The following is a 13910-nucleotide window of genomic DNA, read 5'->3' as shown; positions in this document are numbered from 1 at the left end:
TCTGTGTGGCTGCATTGTATCGATTGTGGGGCCTGGAATTAGAGATGTGGCTCTCTCCTCAACAGCTTTGTGCCCTGAGCTTTGTGCCTTTTGGCCCTCCAGCCTGTGAAACGGGTGTCATGACTGAAACAGGCTGGATTTGCAGGGAAATCAGGTAACATAGGAAAACCACTGGGTGGGGCCAGAAATTGCCCCTAGTCAGGCTCAGTGTCCCTGTGTTTGAAGTGAAGGACTTCTACTCAGGAGGCCGAGGCGGGAGAATCGTTTGAACCCAGGAGGCGGAGGTTGCAGTGAGCCGAGATCGTACCACTGCACTCCAGCCTGGGTGACAGAGTGAGACTCTCATAATTTAAAAAAAAAAAAGTAAAAATAAATACAAATTTAAAAAGTGAAGGGCTTTTAAACATGGTCCTGCCTCTGCCACTCCATCCTTGCTCTTTCTTTAGATTTGTGAGCCTCTTAGCCTAGAAAGGATGATAAGATGGCAACAGGAAGGGCACTGGATAGATTGTATATATATACATATACATATACATGTATACATGCCTCTATGTATATTGCATGTTTATGTGTGTATGTATATACGTATCTGTTTGTGCATGCCATGTTAGTCATTTAGCTTTTCGTGGACTCATTACCTGATTTTTTTTTTACATCATACACACACACACACACACACACACACACACACACACACACATATTCTACGTATATATGTATATTTGGAAGGGGGCTTCTAAAATGGCTAATACATACATATGTGTATTTGGAAGGGGGGGGCCTTTAAAATAGCTAATAGAATAGGATATTTAAAGAAAAGAGGTGACTTGCTTCTAGTGTTTGGAGGGTGGTTTTGATACTGACAGAGAAATGGCCTCCTTCAGGCCTAGTCAGATTCTGACCGGTTGTTTCTTTGCCCACATGAATAAATGCCTCTTTGGGGTACTGAGTACTTTCCATGGACTAGGCTTGATTTTTCAGATGACCGCAGGATGTGTGAGGTCAGGGTAGAGAATGAATGAGTTGAATTAGAGTCAACTTGCCAACACACAGTCTGGAAGTCAACTGTCTTCACGCAAAAGTTCCTGGACCAAGGGCTTCTATGTAGTAGCCCTCTCTCTGTTAGTCATTTACCCCTTCTTTGACTCATTATCTGATTTTTTTAAAATTCCTTTATCCATTTAATTCATAATTTACTCATTCACTTATCCATTTATGTACTTACTTCCTCCTTTATAAGATACCTAAATGCATATTCATCTGTCAGTCATCATGCCATTCATTTATCCATTAATTCATTCATTTTCTGATCCATTGATGTATTTATTCATTCACTGTCTCTTACACTCATTTCACATATACTTATTGAGTGTCTATAATCTGCCATGCATAGTGCCAAGCTCTGGACATAGAATGGGGACCATAGGTAGTACTGGCCCTATAGAATTGTAGTCCAGCAGGGAAGAGAGCTATTGACATCACATTCACCAAGCAAACAGGAAATGGTCACATGACAATTCTGTCATGGGCACCTATGAGGGGCTTGGCCTGTCAGGAAACCATGGAGGTCTTCTCTGAGCAAGTGGCATGCGATTGAGGTCTGTGGGATCATTAAAAATGCACTTGTTAGAGTGGGAAGGGTCTTTAAGGCACAGGGAAGGGCAGGGATGAAATCCTGGGGAAAGAGAAGCTGGTATTGCATTTATGTGCTCATCATTCACTCAGCCAGTGCTCTGAGCTCTCCCTGGGTGTCAGACACCGGGTTAAACTCCGAGATGAATCAGGCACATCTAATGATGGAGTACTCTCACTCAGTTGTGAAAATCAGGGCAAACTTCTTAGAAGAATTGAACTGGCCCATGAATAATGGATAGAATTTGGTTATGGGAAGGCAGATTGGGGGACATTTCAGGATATGGGATGAACAAGAGAAGAAGGACAGAGGCTGAGAATTGTGGGACTCAGATGGAAAACCAAGTGTAGTTCAGTCCAGTTGAACCAACCAGAAAGTGAAGGTGGTCAGTGAGAGAGAAGATTGACTAGACTGCAGGAGGCACTGAGTGCCTAGCAAAGGGGGCTGTATTTTGTTCTGGATGTGGGGAGCCTTGGAAAGGTGTTTGAGCAGAGGAGGAGCTTGATCAAACTAGGGTCAGGGCCAATGAGGGTGGCAGCAGGAACCAGCCAGATGGGAGGCATGTGAATGGAGTCAGGGAGACCAGAGGTGGCCCTGCCTGGGGAGCCTTCTCCTTCCCACTGCCTTGAGGTTGGGTAGCTGAGTCCACTGGGGACCAGGAAGTGGCAGGGCCCACTCTGCAGGAGGACAGTTTGCAGCTGTCGAGGGTCTGGGGCCTGAGCCGCTGCCTCATGCTGTGCTTCCCTCAGGGTCGGAGTGTGCCACCTCGTGCCTGGACCACAACAGCGAGTCCATCATCCTGCCAATGAACGTGACCGTGCGTGACATCCCCCACTGGCTGAACCCCACACGGGTGGAGGTGAGTGACCAGGGACATCTACCCACCTGCAGCTAAGGGGGAGGAAAATGATATTGTTAAGCACTTGCTATGTCCCGGGCCTGAGTTCATTCTTTCACATATATTATCTCGTTTAATCATCACACCTGCCCTGTGGGTGTGTGTTGGGGGGAGGTGGGGTAGAGTGGGGAGGAGACTTACAATCATTTCTCTAGTCTTTAATTATTTAATACTTTCTCTCTGTCAGGTCCTACGTGAAGGGCCTTTTATTTACTGTCCTACTAAATGCTGATATCAGCCTAGGAATAAACTGAGGCACCAATAACAGAGGTAGGGAGCATAGAGCCGGGTTTCAGACCTGAGTCTGTCTGGCTGGAAAGTCCATACTCATAAGGATGGTGTTGTGTGGCTTCTCTGGTGCCCTCCTATGTAGCCTTGCACTTTACATAGCCTAGGTTTCTGGTGTCTTTCTCCAAGCTTTACCTGTTTCAGGGAAAGCAATTAACAGGTGTCTAGCAGACTAGTAATATCGGTTGTTTGTGGAGAACCTGCCATGTTCATGTGTCCAGTGCTTAGCACGAAGACTGCATTTCAACCTCAGTACAGTTGTATGAAAGAGGGGTCATTGTTTGCATTTTCTAGTTGTGGACACTGAAATCTCAGAAGTGAGGTGATGGGCCCTGAACCAAGGCTTGAACCCAAACCTGAGTCTGAGCCCTGTGTGTTTCCCACAGTGCCAGGCCGGCATGCCCCCAGCCAGATGACTACAGAGGCCCCCACCTTGGGGCAGTGTCGGTTTGACTTTGAGATTGGCTGTTCCCACTTGCCTTTGTGTCACCCAATCAACTGGGGCCCCTGGAGCTGATGTAGGCCCTGCTTTTGTCCCCCAGGACATCACAGGTCCAGGCCTCATGTGTCACTCTGGGCACTGGCTCTTCACCCTGGAGAAACTGAAAGAAGGAGACTGGGGTTGGGGCACGGGTGAGGTTTAGCTCCATGTCTCTCCACCGTCTGCCTGGGGTGCTGAGAGGCCACGGAGCCAGGGAGCTGCCATCTGCCTGCCTGCTACAGATCACGCTCTGGATAGCTGGGCAGAACCTGATACTGGGTGTACTGTTTCTCAAATGCGCTGAGGGCACAATTGCCAGGGCTTACTCAGCACTCTGGGCGTATAGACCTGGCCAGACCTCCTCCACTCTTCTGTGTGCCCCGGCATACTCCTCCCCTCCTTTTTGCTTCCTCTTTCTCTTCTGCTCTCTCTTTTCCTGTCTCCATCTTACTGTCTCTAATTTTTTTCCTATCTCTGTTTTTCCACTCTGTTTTTCTCTCCTGCCTCTTCTGATATACCTTTCCCCTTGTTCTGTCTTCCTCACTCCCACACTCTCCTTTCCATCATCCCCTCTGTTTCTCTCTCTCTCTGTCTCTCTCTCCATATCCACAAGATAGCCCTGTTTCCCAAACCTCAAGCTCTGTCATCTGTTTCCTCCACCATTCCTGAACCAGAATTCCTGCACAGATTCCCCTGAATGCCCCATTGCGTCCTGATATGCTCACATACCCAGGCATGCAGGGAGCCCACATGTCAGAATCTCAAAGCAGCTAGAGATAATCAAGAACAGGCTCCTCATTGTACAGATAGGGAAACTGAGGCCTATAGAGGAAGGCGGCTGGTCTACACAGGCAGCACAACTGGAATGACAAGCTGGACTTGTGATTGGCAGTTCCTTCAATACTACCAGCTCTCCTTCCTTTTCCCACCCTAACTCCCACATACCCGAAAGCAGGTGAGTTTGACTCATACACAGAACAGACATAGGAGACCTCCCTCTCACCCCAGTATCAGAGATCTTCTTGGCCTGGCCCAGCCTCCCACTTAAGACCTTTTTCCTACCCCCTGGGCAAATTCCCACCCTTCCCTCTGTGAGCCCTGGGCACTAAAGAGTTCAGTTATAATTCACTGTGAAATAAATCCAGGGATTTGAAAGCCTGAAAGCTGCCCCCCCCTCCCCACCATTGCCCACCCGCTGCCTGCCTGCCCCATCCCCCACCCAGTTCCCTGGTCTGCCTGCCTTTATTGATGCTGGCCTACCGAGAGAACCATAACGAGGTTCAGACCTCCACTGGTCTCTGGAGGCCTCATTATCCAGGAGGAAAAAAATGTGGTAGAAAAAGGGAGGAGGGCGAAGGGCAGAGATTGATGATTTCCAGGAATAAGGCAGAAAAGTTGGCCTCTGCTGCACCCTTGCCCCTTGTGCGGTGAGAGCTACAGAAATAGAGCTGCTGGTGCAGGCATTTCCAGGCCAGAGGAGGCCCTGGATAGCTCCTCTGCTTTCTGGGGGTCTGCCCGCGAGCACCAGTGCAATTTAGATAGCTGGGGGTGAGGCTCTGCTCCAGCTGCTGCCACTTTTATCCCCAGGGTAAGAGAGTGAGAGGCAAGAACTGGCATTTACAGGGCACTTGCTGTGATCGGGCACTGGGTCAGGCACTTCCAATCCTTTATTTCCACCCCCACCCCCTACCACACACGCATAACCACACACATGTCCCTATCAGGTGGGTATTAGTCTCTTCCTGCTTCCAATGGAAGTAATGGAATCTCAGAGGTGGAAGCTACTTGCATAAGAGAAGTTGAAGAGAGACCCAGGCCAGTCTGATAGTTTACTTCAGCTATCCCTGCAGCGTTTATGAAATGTAGAGTAATAAAGGCAATACATTTACTGATGGCTTACCAGGGATGTGCTGGCAAATAGTTAACAGCTGGCTCTCCACAAACATTAAACTCTGATTTGTAGCATTTCCCAACTTCTGCGATACAAATATTCCTACCGTGGCGGATTTCAAGGTTTGCAGGTTGCTGTCACTGAGCACAAAGTTGGGAAGATCCAGGCACAGTTGGCTCTTGCGAGCCTATGCAAGCCAGCTGTGGTCCACCACTGACGCTTAGTCAACACAGACTCTATTTTAAGTCCTTTACATATACTGACATGAATGAAGAGAATGAGGACTACCTAGATGAGTGGTATGTCAACATTGAGATCACAGGTCATGATGAGGACACCAGGACAGTGAGCTTTGTGAAGGCAGGACCATGGTCATATTAGTTACCATAGTACCTCCCTCAGTGCCTAGCACACAGCAGGTACTTGCTAAATATTTATGATTGCTGAGTCAGGTGACCAAAGTTTTAGTGTAAGCTCTGGCGCCTTCCTGCTGTATGTCCTGGGGCAAATCCTGTCACTTCTCTAGGCCACAGTTTACCTAGTTGTGAAGTGAGAGCTAGGCTTCACTCAGAAGTCACAAACTGAAATGCCACCTGAACCAGGCAGGTGGAGAAATGAGTGAAGCAGGCCAAACATACTCTTTTGTACATTAAATACTGAGGCAGCTGGGCACGGTGGCTCATGCCTGTAATCCAAGCACTTTGGGAGGCCAAGGCAGGTGGATCATCTGAGATCAGGAGTTCGAGACCAGCCTGGCCAACATGGTGAAACCCCATGTCTACTAAAAATACAAAAATTAGTCAAGCATGGTGGCGCACGCCTGTAATCCCAGCTACTCAGGAAGCTAAGACAGGAGAATCGCTTGAACCTGGGAGGTGGAGGTTGCAGTGAGTCGAGATTGTGCTACTGTGTTCTTGCCTGAGCAACAAAGTGAGACTCCATCTCCGAAAATAATAATAATAATTAAAAATAAACACTGAGGTATATTAGTAGTAGTATTTACTATAAATATTTTGGAAAGAAAGACTTGCAGAAAAATATAACACCCATACACATACTACCCAACTTAAGAAATAAAAACTTTACAGATACTGTTGAAGTTCTTTTCTATTTTTCTTTTTTTCAATTTTTTAATTTTTTTTTTTTTTAGTGGAGATGAGGTCTCACTATGTTGCCCAGGCTTATTTTGGACTCCTGTCCTCAAGTGAGCCTTCTGTCTCGGCCTCCCTCTTTTCTTTTTTATTGAGCTATAACTTACTTCCTTATCGTAAGTGTAAGGCATTATAAATTGTTTTGTCTGTGTACACTCATGAAACCACTACTCATATTAGGATGTGGACCTGTCCAAATCTTCAGGGAGTCCTCCCTCCCCATGCCAGGCAATTTCTCCAGCACCAAGGTAACCGCTGTTTTGTTCTCTATCACTATGGATTGGTTTTGCTAAATTATAAATTTATTTGTAGACTTGGTCCCTATCTCTAAGAATTGGTTTTGCTTATTTGTAAACTTCATATAATTGGAAATCATGAGCCATTTTCATAAGTGTATTTTCAATTTCTATAAAGAGAAACACAATGTACCTCCTTTTTTGTGTCCTAAGCCTTCTTTTTCTCAGTCCCCTTCCCTGTACACGCACTTTTGAAAGTGATTAGAGGTACAGAAAAGTCTTCCTCTAATCTAATAAACAAAATGATACAAACTCAATAAGAGGTTGAAATGCCCCTCAGGTTCAATGCTGGAGAGACTGCAGGGAATGGTGGGGACTATGGCAAACTATGGAAAACACGGTTGTTGTTTTTCTGCTTCCAAATGGGGACAGCATTAGCCAAGTGCAGCAATGTGGAAATGTGGGCCTCCTGTGGCCAAATTTTTCATTTTTTCTTGGGTACAAGAAACCTGGCGTTTTTAAAATTTGAAATATCTTTCTTTTTTAAAAATTTTGGCAACTAATTTTGACTTTTTTAAAACACTTGTATGCCAAACCAAACATTTCTGTGGTTTGTGTAGCCTAGAAGCTGTTGGCTTGCAACCTTTGGATGAGACAGACTATTCCAGTCTGGAGATCTAGAATTCTGGGGTGGCAGCCTGTCTCCCATCAGTTCCTAAGAAATAGATCCAATTTGCTCACACATCATCCCTTGCCCAGGGATGCTGAGAGTGTTTCACAATAGAAAGTGCATCTCCCTATCCTCAGAACCTTATAATTCCTTTAGGTGCTGAGACCTTGGCTTTTGTAATAGCTTCTGAAAAAAAAAATGGGAGGAGGAAAGAGAGGGAGGGAATGACTTAAGGAAAGGAGAGATAAATTGCCATTTATTGACTATGTCTAATATGTAGACATGGTTTGCTAGGCAATTCTATATACGCCACTTCATTTTGTCTCCATCACCCCCCAGTGAGGTAAGGATGATCACGTTACAGATGAAGAAGCTAAGGCTCAAAGAGGTTGTCATTGCCCAGTTCACATAATGAATGTGGCAGAATTAGCTAGCTAATTGCACGGCATTCCAGCCTGCAAGGGCAACCCTCATACATGTCTTTCAAAAATGTGCAACACATGCTGACACAGAATGCAAAATTCATTTGTGAAAAGAAGGTAGCTTTGTGGAAAACCCTGCCGAGTGTCTAAAGGTCAGAGGCCGAATGGTTCTGAGTGACTGTTAAATCCAGTCTAACTGACATAGAGATGGAGAACTAAGTGCACTGGAGGGGAAGCCCATGGTCAAAGAGATGCAGCCAGAATCTACTGATTTTTTTTATTCATTTATGGACACGCTCATACATTCGTTTATTTGATTGTTCATTTGTTCATTTACTTATTCAATAAACATCGAGTATGCACTTCCAAGTGGCAGATACTCTTCAAACACTAGGAATACGAAGTGGGAAAAGCCTAGGCTTTTAAAAAGCTCTCCTTGGAAAGAAGCTAGAAACTCGGTGGCTGATAACAAAAAGCAAATAATTAATAATAATAATAATAATAATAATAATAACAACAACTGATATGATTTGCTCATAGCAGGTCCCAGAAATCAAGGGAAAAAGCTAAGGGGAAAAGGGCTCATCTTAGAAGACATCCAGGAGAGGTGTCAGATCTGGGCTTCTGGATGAGGGGGCTCTCTTAGATGCCTTGTCACATGTCTTTGGCTCTGCTTGGGGCCTGTCTTCTTGGACCTTCATCTTTTAGATGCTCTACCCCCTCCAACATTTGTCTCAAAGGGCCTCTCCACCTTTCTGAACTTTGGTCTTCCCATCGGTCAAAAAAGTAAGCTATTTTATACTTACAGCTTCAGGGGATGGTATACTTTGAAGGAGATTATGGTGTTCAAAGCCTAGACCTTAAAACCAGATAAATGTGGGTTTAATTGCTGACTGTCACTACCTATGTGTACGATTTGGGGCAGGTCATTTAACTTCTCTGTGCCCCAGTTTCCTCTTGTGTAAACCAGAGTCAAAAATAGTACCTATCTCATAGTTATGGTGAGAATTACATGAGATGAAAGCTCCGAGCCCAGGGCTTAGAGCATAATATTTATTAAATAGAGAATTTTGTGCTGATGAGGATGAGGATACTGGTGGTGATGATGGTATTGATGTTGGTGGAGGTGGTGATGTTAGTGATGGTGTTTTCATGCTGCTGCTGATGGCGGTGGTAGTGGTGCTGCTGTGATGATGATAGTAAAAAGAAGATGGTGCAGATGATGGTGGTAGTGTTGGTGGTGCTTTTGATGATGATGATGGTGGTGGTGGTGATGATGATGGTGGTGCCAGTGGTGTTGATGATGATGACAATGATGATGATGGTAATTGCAGCCAGGAAGAAAAGATAGTCTGTTCTTCCTACCACCAAGGCGGGAAATGAAAGCCCTCTTACAAAACCTTATCTGAAAAAGCTGTGACTGGGCTAGATGTCTCACTGGAATCAAGAGGAAAAAGGCTGACATTTGAGGGGCCCCATCTGGGATCTCCCAACTTCTCCTCTAAACAGCCTAGCCATTCCTTCAGCTCCCACTGCCTGTCCCCTTTCCCAGTTCTAGCACACAGAGGGGCCCTGTAGTGAGACAGGTGGGGCGTGCAGCCCTGAGTAATAGTGGAAAATCCAAAAGCCTTGGAAAGATAAATAGGCTTATGCAGATAGTATAAAAGTCCTTTTTCCAAACTCACGTCAGGTAAACCTCAACTGACAGAAACTTGTACAACCACACCAAGACACTCCTACAGATGGATTAAATTAGCCCTCAGATAAACAGGGGAAGGCATGGGCATCAAATCCCTAGTGAATTCTAACTCTGCTGTTTTCTACTTCTTGAACCTTTACCAAATGCCCTCCAACATCTATGGATTTTGACTGGGAACAGACTCTCATACTGAGAGATGAAAATCTGGTTAAGAGAATGAAAGGAGATGATCCTCTTCACCCAACCCCATGGCTGGGAGGCAGAGGGGGAAGAACATAGCTTAACTGGAAGAAAGGAATACTGAAACAACCCAAATTCCCTCATTTGTATTTGTATCACATTCCTGCATGTATTTCTTCACTGTGCTCCATGCTTCACCCTGGAAAGATACAGAAATGTCTACAACTCAGGACCTGCCCTCAAGAAACTTACACAATTGGTACTAGGTTTACCATTTTCACATCATTTATATGAATGCACCATCTCAACAAGTCTATGACATTTTCAGTACCCATCTTATGGATGAGAGAACCAAATCTCATAGTGGAAATTTACAAAGCAATTCCAAATCAGAATTGCAACCACATCTGTCCTATATCATGTCCCGTGACTTTTCCCCATACCAGTTTATGCGTGTATTGGGGACAGGTAGACAATTTCAACAGAAGTAGTAAGAGACAAGATAGTAGATTTCACATTGCAAGACTGATTGGAAGATCATCAGGTTAAGCTCTTTCTCCAAGGTCTTTGATTTACTTGGAGGATGAGAGTGGCTACATTTAGCCTATACTAAACTGGTCCTCTAAACTAGACTTGTTTAGAGGACAAGTCTAGTGCTTGACCTTAGATGATCTTCTGATGCTCTAGAAGACAGGAAGACAAGTAAATAAATTATTGTCCATTGGTAAGATCATCTCTCTTTTGAGAAGAATCTGTTCCTTTATAAAATAAATATTTATTTAGCATCCCCTGTGTGCCAGGCATTGCTGAAGGCATGGCATATCTAATGTGAACCTGACATGCTATGGAGCAGAGAAGAAAGGCACCCAATCCAGTCTTAGGGTCACCTGATTCCCTTTGTCACAACCTCGCCAAGAAACCTAATTACAATTTGGCTCCCATATAGGTCTGCCCTCAGGGAGAGAATAGGCTGTTTACATGGATTTTCCACATTCTGGCCCATGTGACTGTTCATTTTTTAATTAAAATTAATCAACTGGCCTCTCAGTCAGTCAGACAAGCTCTGATCATGTGGACTTCCATGGCTGTTTGTTCACAGTTGCCTCTCAATACACATCTAAGCATGTACCATTTTATTTCATTTCATTTTATTCTTTAAAGAAATAATTGTAATCTGGCATGAAAACTGGGGCATCTATGGAGAATAGAAAAGGGAGCTTCTAGGATTTTTTTTTTTTTTTTTTACGGAGTCTTGCTCTGTCACCAGGCTGGAGTGCAGTGGCTCAATCTCAGCTCACTGCAACCTCCGCCTCCCAGGTTCAAGCGATTCTCCTGCCTCAATCCCCCAAGTAGCTGGGACTACAGGCACATGCCACCACACCCAACTAATTTTTGTATTTTTAGTAGAGTTGGGGTTTCACCATGTTGGCCAGGATGGTCTCGATTTCTTGACCTCGTGATCCGCCCGCCTCGGCCTCCCAAAGTGTTGGGATTACAGGTGTGAGCCACTGCACCTGGCCAAGCTTCTAGAATTTTTATGGTAGCTGTATCCCTGATACTATGTTATCTTTCTAGTCTTATTTAGCTTTCTCCTTTCACCCACTTTAAAAAATATCATCATGTTGGATTTTATGTTATGAGCTTTATTAAATCATTTCTGAAACAATTGGTTATTTTCAAATCCTGGTTTCCCTACCTAACAGCTATGGAGCATGGGGAATTTACTCTCTTATGACATAAGATTAATGCCCACCTCACAGCATCATGGCAAGAAATAATAAGATAATGCATACAGTAATTAGCACAACAAATATACTCAATATATTTTAGTAGTCATTATCATCATCATCATTATTTTTAAAGAGGAGGCTATAAATAAGTGACTATAAGCTCTGCCTGACGGGGCTAGGAAAAGTGCCAAAGAAGACATAAGTTTTGAGCAGACATTGAAAAGATTCTCAAAGTGACGAAATGGGGAAGGGCATTCAGGGAAGGGGAAGAGCAAGAACGAATTCACCGTGGGCAACCTCAGGGAACTGAAGGCAGACCTGTATGACATGGCAGCAGGTGACAGCAGGAGGGGTTCTCTGCCTTTCCAGGGTTTTGAACTATAGGTTGGTTCATAATAGCCCATTTACTCTCAGACTGCAGTGTGCATTGGAGTCATCTGACAGGCTTGCTAAAATGCAGAGTCTCAGGGCCTGGCCTCAGAAAATCCAATTCATTAAATCCAAAGCAGGTCTGAGGAATCTGCCGGTAATTTAACACACTCCCACGGCAATGCTGATGAAAGTGGTCTTCAGCTCATGCTTTAAGAAATGCTTCTCCACACTTATCTCCCATCCTCCTGCTGTAGCCACACACATGTATGCACACATACACATGCAAACACACACATGCGTGCGCGCACACACACACACACACACCCCTCCTCCCCCAACCTTATCCCAACTCCATGAATGGGCTGAACATTAGTCAATAATTTTCTGAAGGGCCTTTCTGATTGTTTCTCCACCCCCAAGTTCTGCTTCTCCTCAACCCTTGTTCCTGCCAGGGAAATACAGAACCATGACACATACGGTGAACACAAATATTATTTTAATCTTATGGCTCCTGTTATTGCAAGTACCCAGGCAAGTTCTCCATGTAAAAGCCAGGGTGAGGTCAGGACTTGGAAGGTCCCAGAAGAGGTGGGGTGGTTGAATGTGATGCCAACACGGAGGTGGGTCCCTCCCAATCCCAAGCCCATCTGACCTCTCTCTCCCTCTTCCCACAGAGAGTTGTCTGCACTGCTGGTCTCAAGTGGTATCCTCACCCTGCTCTGATTCACTGCGTCAAAGGCTGTGAGGTGAGTCACCAGGAAGGCACTCCTCGGTTCCCTGGAAATAATCCTGCTGTTGTTATTGTTATTGTTATATTAATGTTGGCTATCCTTTGCCATACCTACTGAGTGTTGAAAATATACATTTAGCAGACTTCTTGGACAGGGATTAGCAGCCTCATTTTACAGATGATGGAATTGAGGCACAGAGATATAAAGAAGCATATTAAAAAGCATAGGGAATGGAGTTGGGTTCCAGGCCAGGCTTTTGTGGCTCCAGAGCCTGTGGTCTACAAAATATGGAATCTGTAAGAAAGGAAGGGCAGGAGGCTATAATGATTTACTGTCTAGAATATGCTAATGTTGGAAATTTACCAACATTGTTACATTTAACCTTTACAGAGTCATGTGAGGTGGTTTTCTTTTTAATTTCCATGTTACTGATGACCTTTACTTGCAGACCTATTCCTTCTGCCCACATCTTAGTCATTTACTCATGCCTCAACCCTAGAAGGAATATGAATGCCTTACACCTAACCATTGAGCTGAAGTGGAAGAGCCTTTATAACCCTTAAATTCTATGACTTCACAGTTGAGCCATTCCTTAGAGCTTGGAATTATAGAGATCTGGCTCGGTGTCTCAGTGACAAGCTTGGGAGGACTCAAGAAGCATGGTTCTTGGGACATCAGCTGTGTCCTGAAGGGAGGGCTGTCCACGGAACTCAAAGACATTTCTGCACATTACTCTGCCCCTTGTGGCTCTTCCCAGCTGGCAGTGAAAAAACGGTCCCAAATCCCTTCCAGGTGGATGGCCGAATCTCTGTGGTTCATCCAGAGCCCACTGAGGAAAACGCAGGTGAAAAGGATCAGACCATGCCCTAGAAAAATTTGTATTTGATGAAAGTATTAGAACGCCAGAACCAGAAAGACTCTTTTACTAATCTCAACTAACCTTTTATTTTTAAAATGGGTAAACGGAGACCCAGGCAGTGGCTGGATCTAAAATTTGATGGAATGCCAAAACTGGGAAGGCTCTTAATTTGATCTAGCTCTATTTTCTTGGTGTATAGAGTAGAAACCAAGGGCCAGAGAGGGGATGGAATGTCCAAGTTTGCACAGCATGATAACCACAAAGACAAAACATGGGCCCAGCTCTTCTAACGTCCAGGCTGGTGCTTTTTCTCCTGCTGCCTGCCTATGATCCATTCCCTAATCTGTGTCACAAGACAGTCCCTAGGTCATACATTTTTCTCTCTGCATTGTTGAGGGATTTCCTGAGGGCACTTGACATTGTACTTGACTTTAGGAACCCCATTCTCCCAGGCTTCAATTAGGAATGGCAAAATCAAAGCCAAGGCCCTGTGGCTGTTGCTTACTTCTATTTCTTTGGGTCAGTCCAGCATTGTGGGAAAAGAAAGCTTGAGTTACCTGGGCACTCATTCTGCTGAGTCAGTGGTCTGGGCAACCAGTGTGACAGCGGAATTCAATCCTTCCTTGGACTCAGCAGTGAGACCCAAGAGACCCTCACCTGTCAGACTCT

General features: G+C 44.9%; 1 protein-coding gene across 1 annotated transcript in view; it reads left to right on the top strand.

Annotated features, from left to right (window-relative positions):
- PAPPA (pappalysin 1) overlaps nt 1-13910 on the top strand; it is a 249545-nt gene that overhangs the window by 216050 nt on the left and 19585 nt on the right. Inside the window, exons 20-21 of the mRNA XM_025359303.1 lie at nt 2383-2492; nt 12326-12397. Of these exons, the coding sequence (XP_025215088.1) occupies nt 2383-2492; nt 12326-12397 (182 nt within the window). The remainder of the gene's footprint in view (nt 1-2382; nt 2493-12325; nt 12398-13910) is intronic.

This window comes from Theropithecus gelada, chromosome 15 (genome assembly GCF_003255815.1).
Source record: "Theropithecus gelada isolate Dixy chromosome 15, Tgel_1.0, whole genome shotgun sequence".
Taxonomy (NCBI): Eukaryota; Metazoa; Chordata; class Mammalia; order Primates; family Cercopithecidae; genus Theropithecus; species Theropithecus gelada.
Note: the sequence above shows the minus strand (reverse complement) of the source record. Positions and strands in the feature narration are given on the sequence as shown.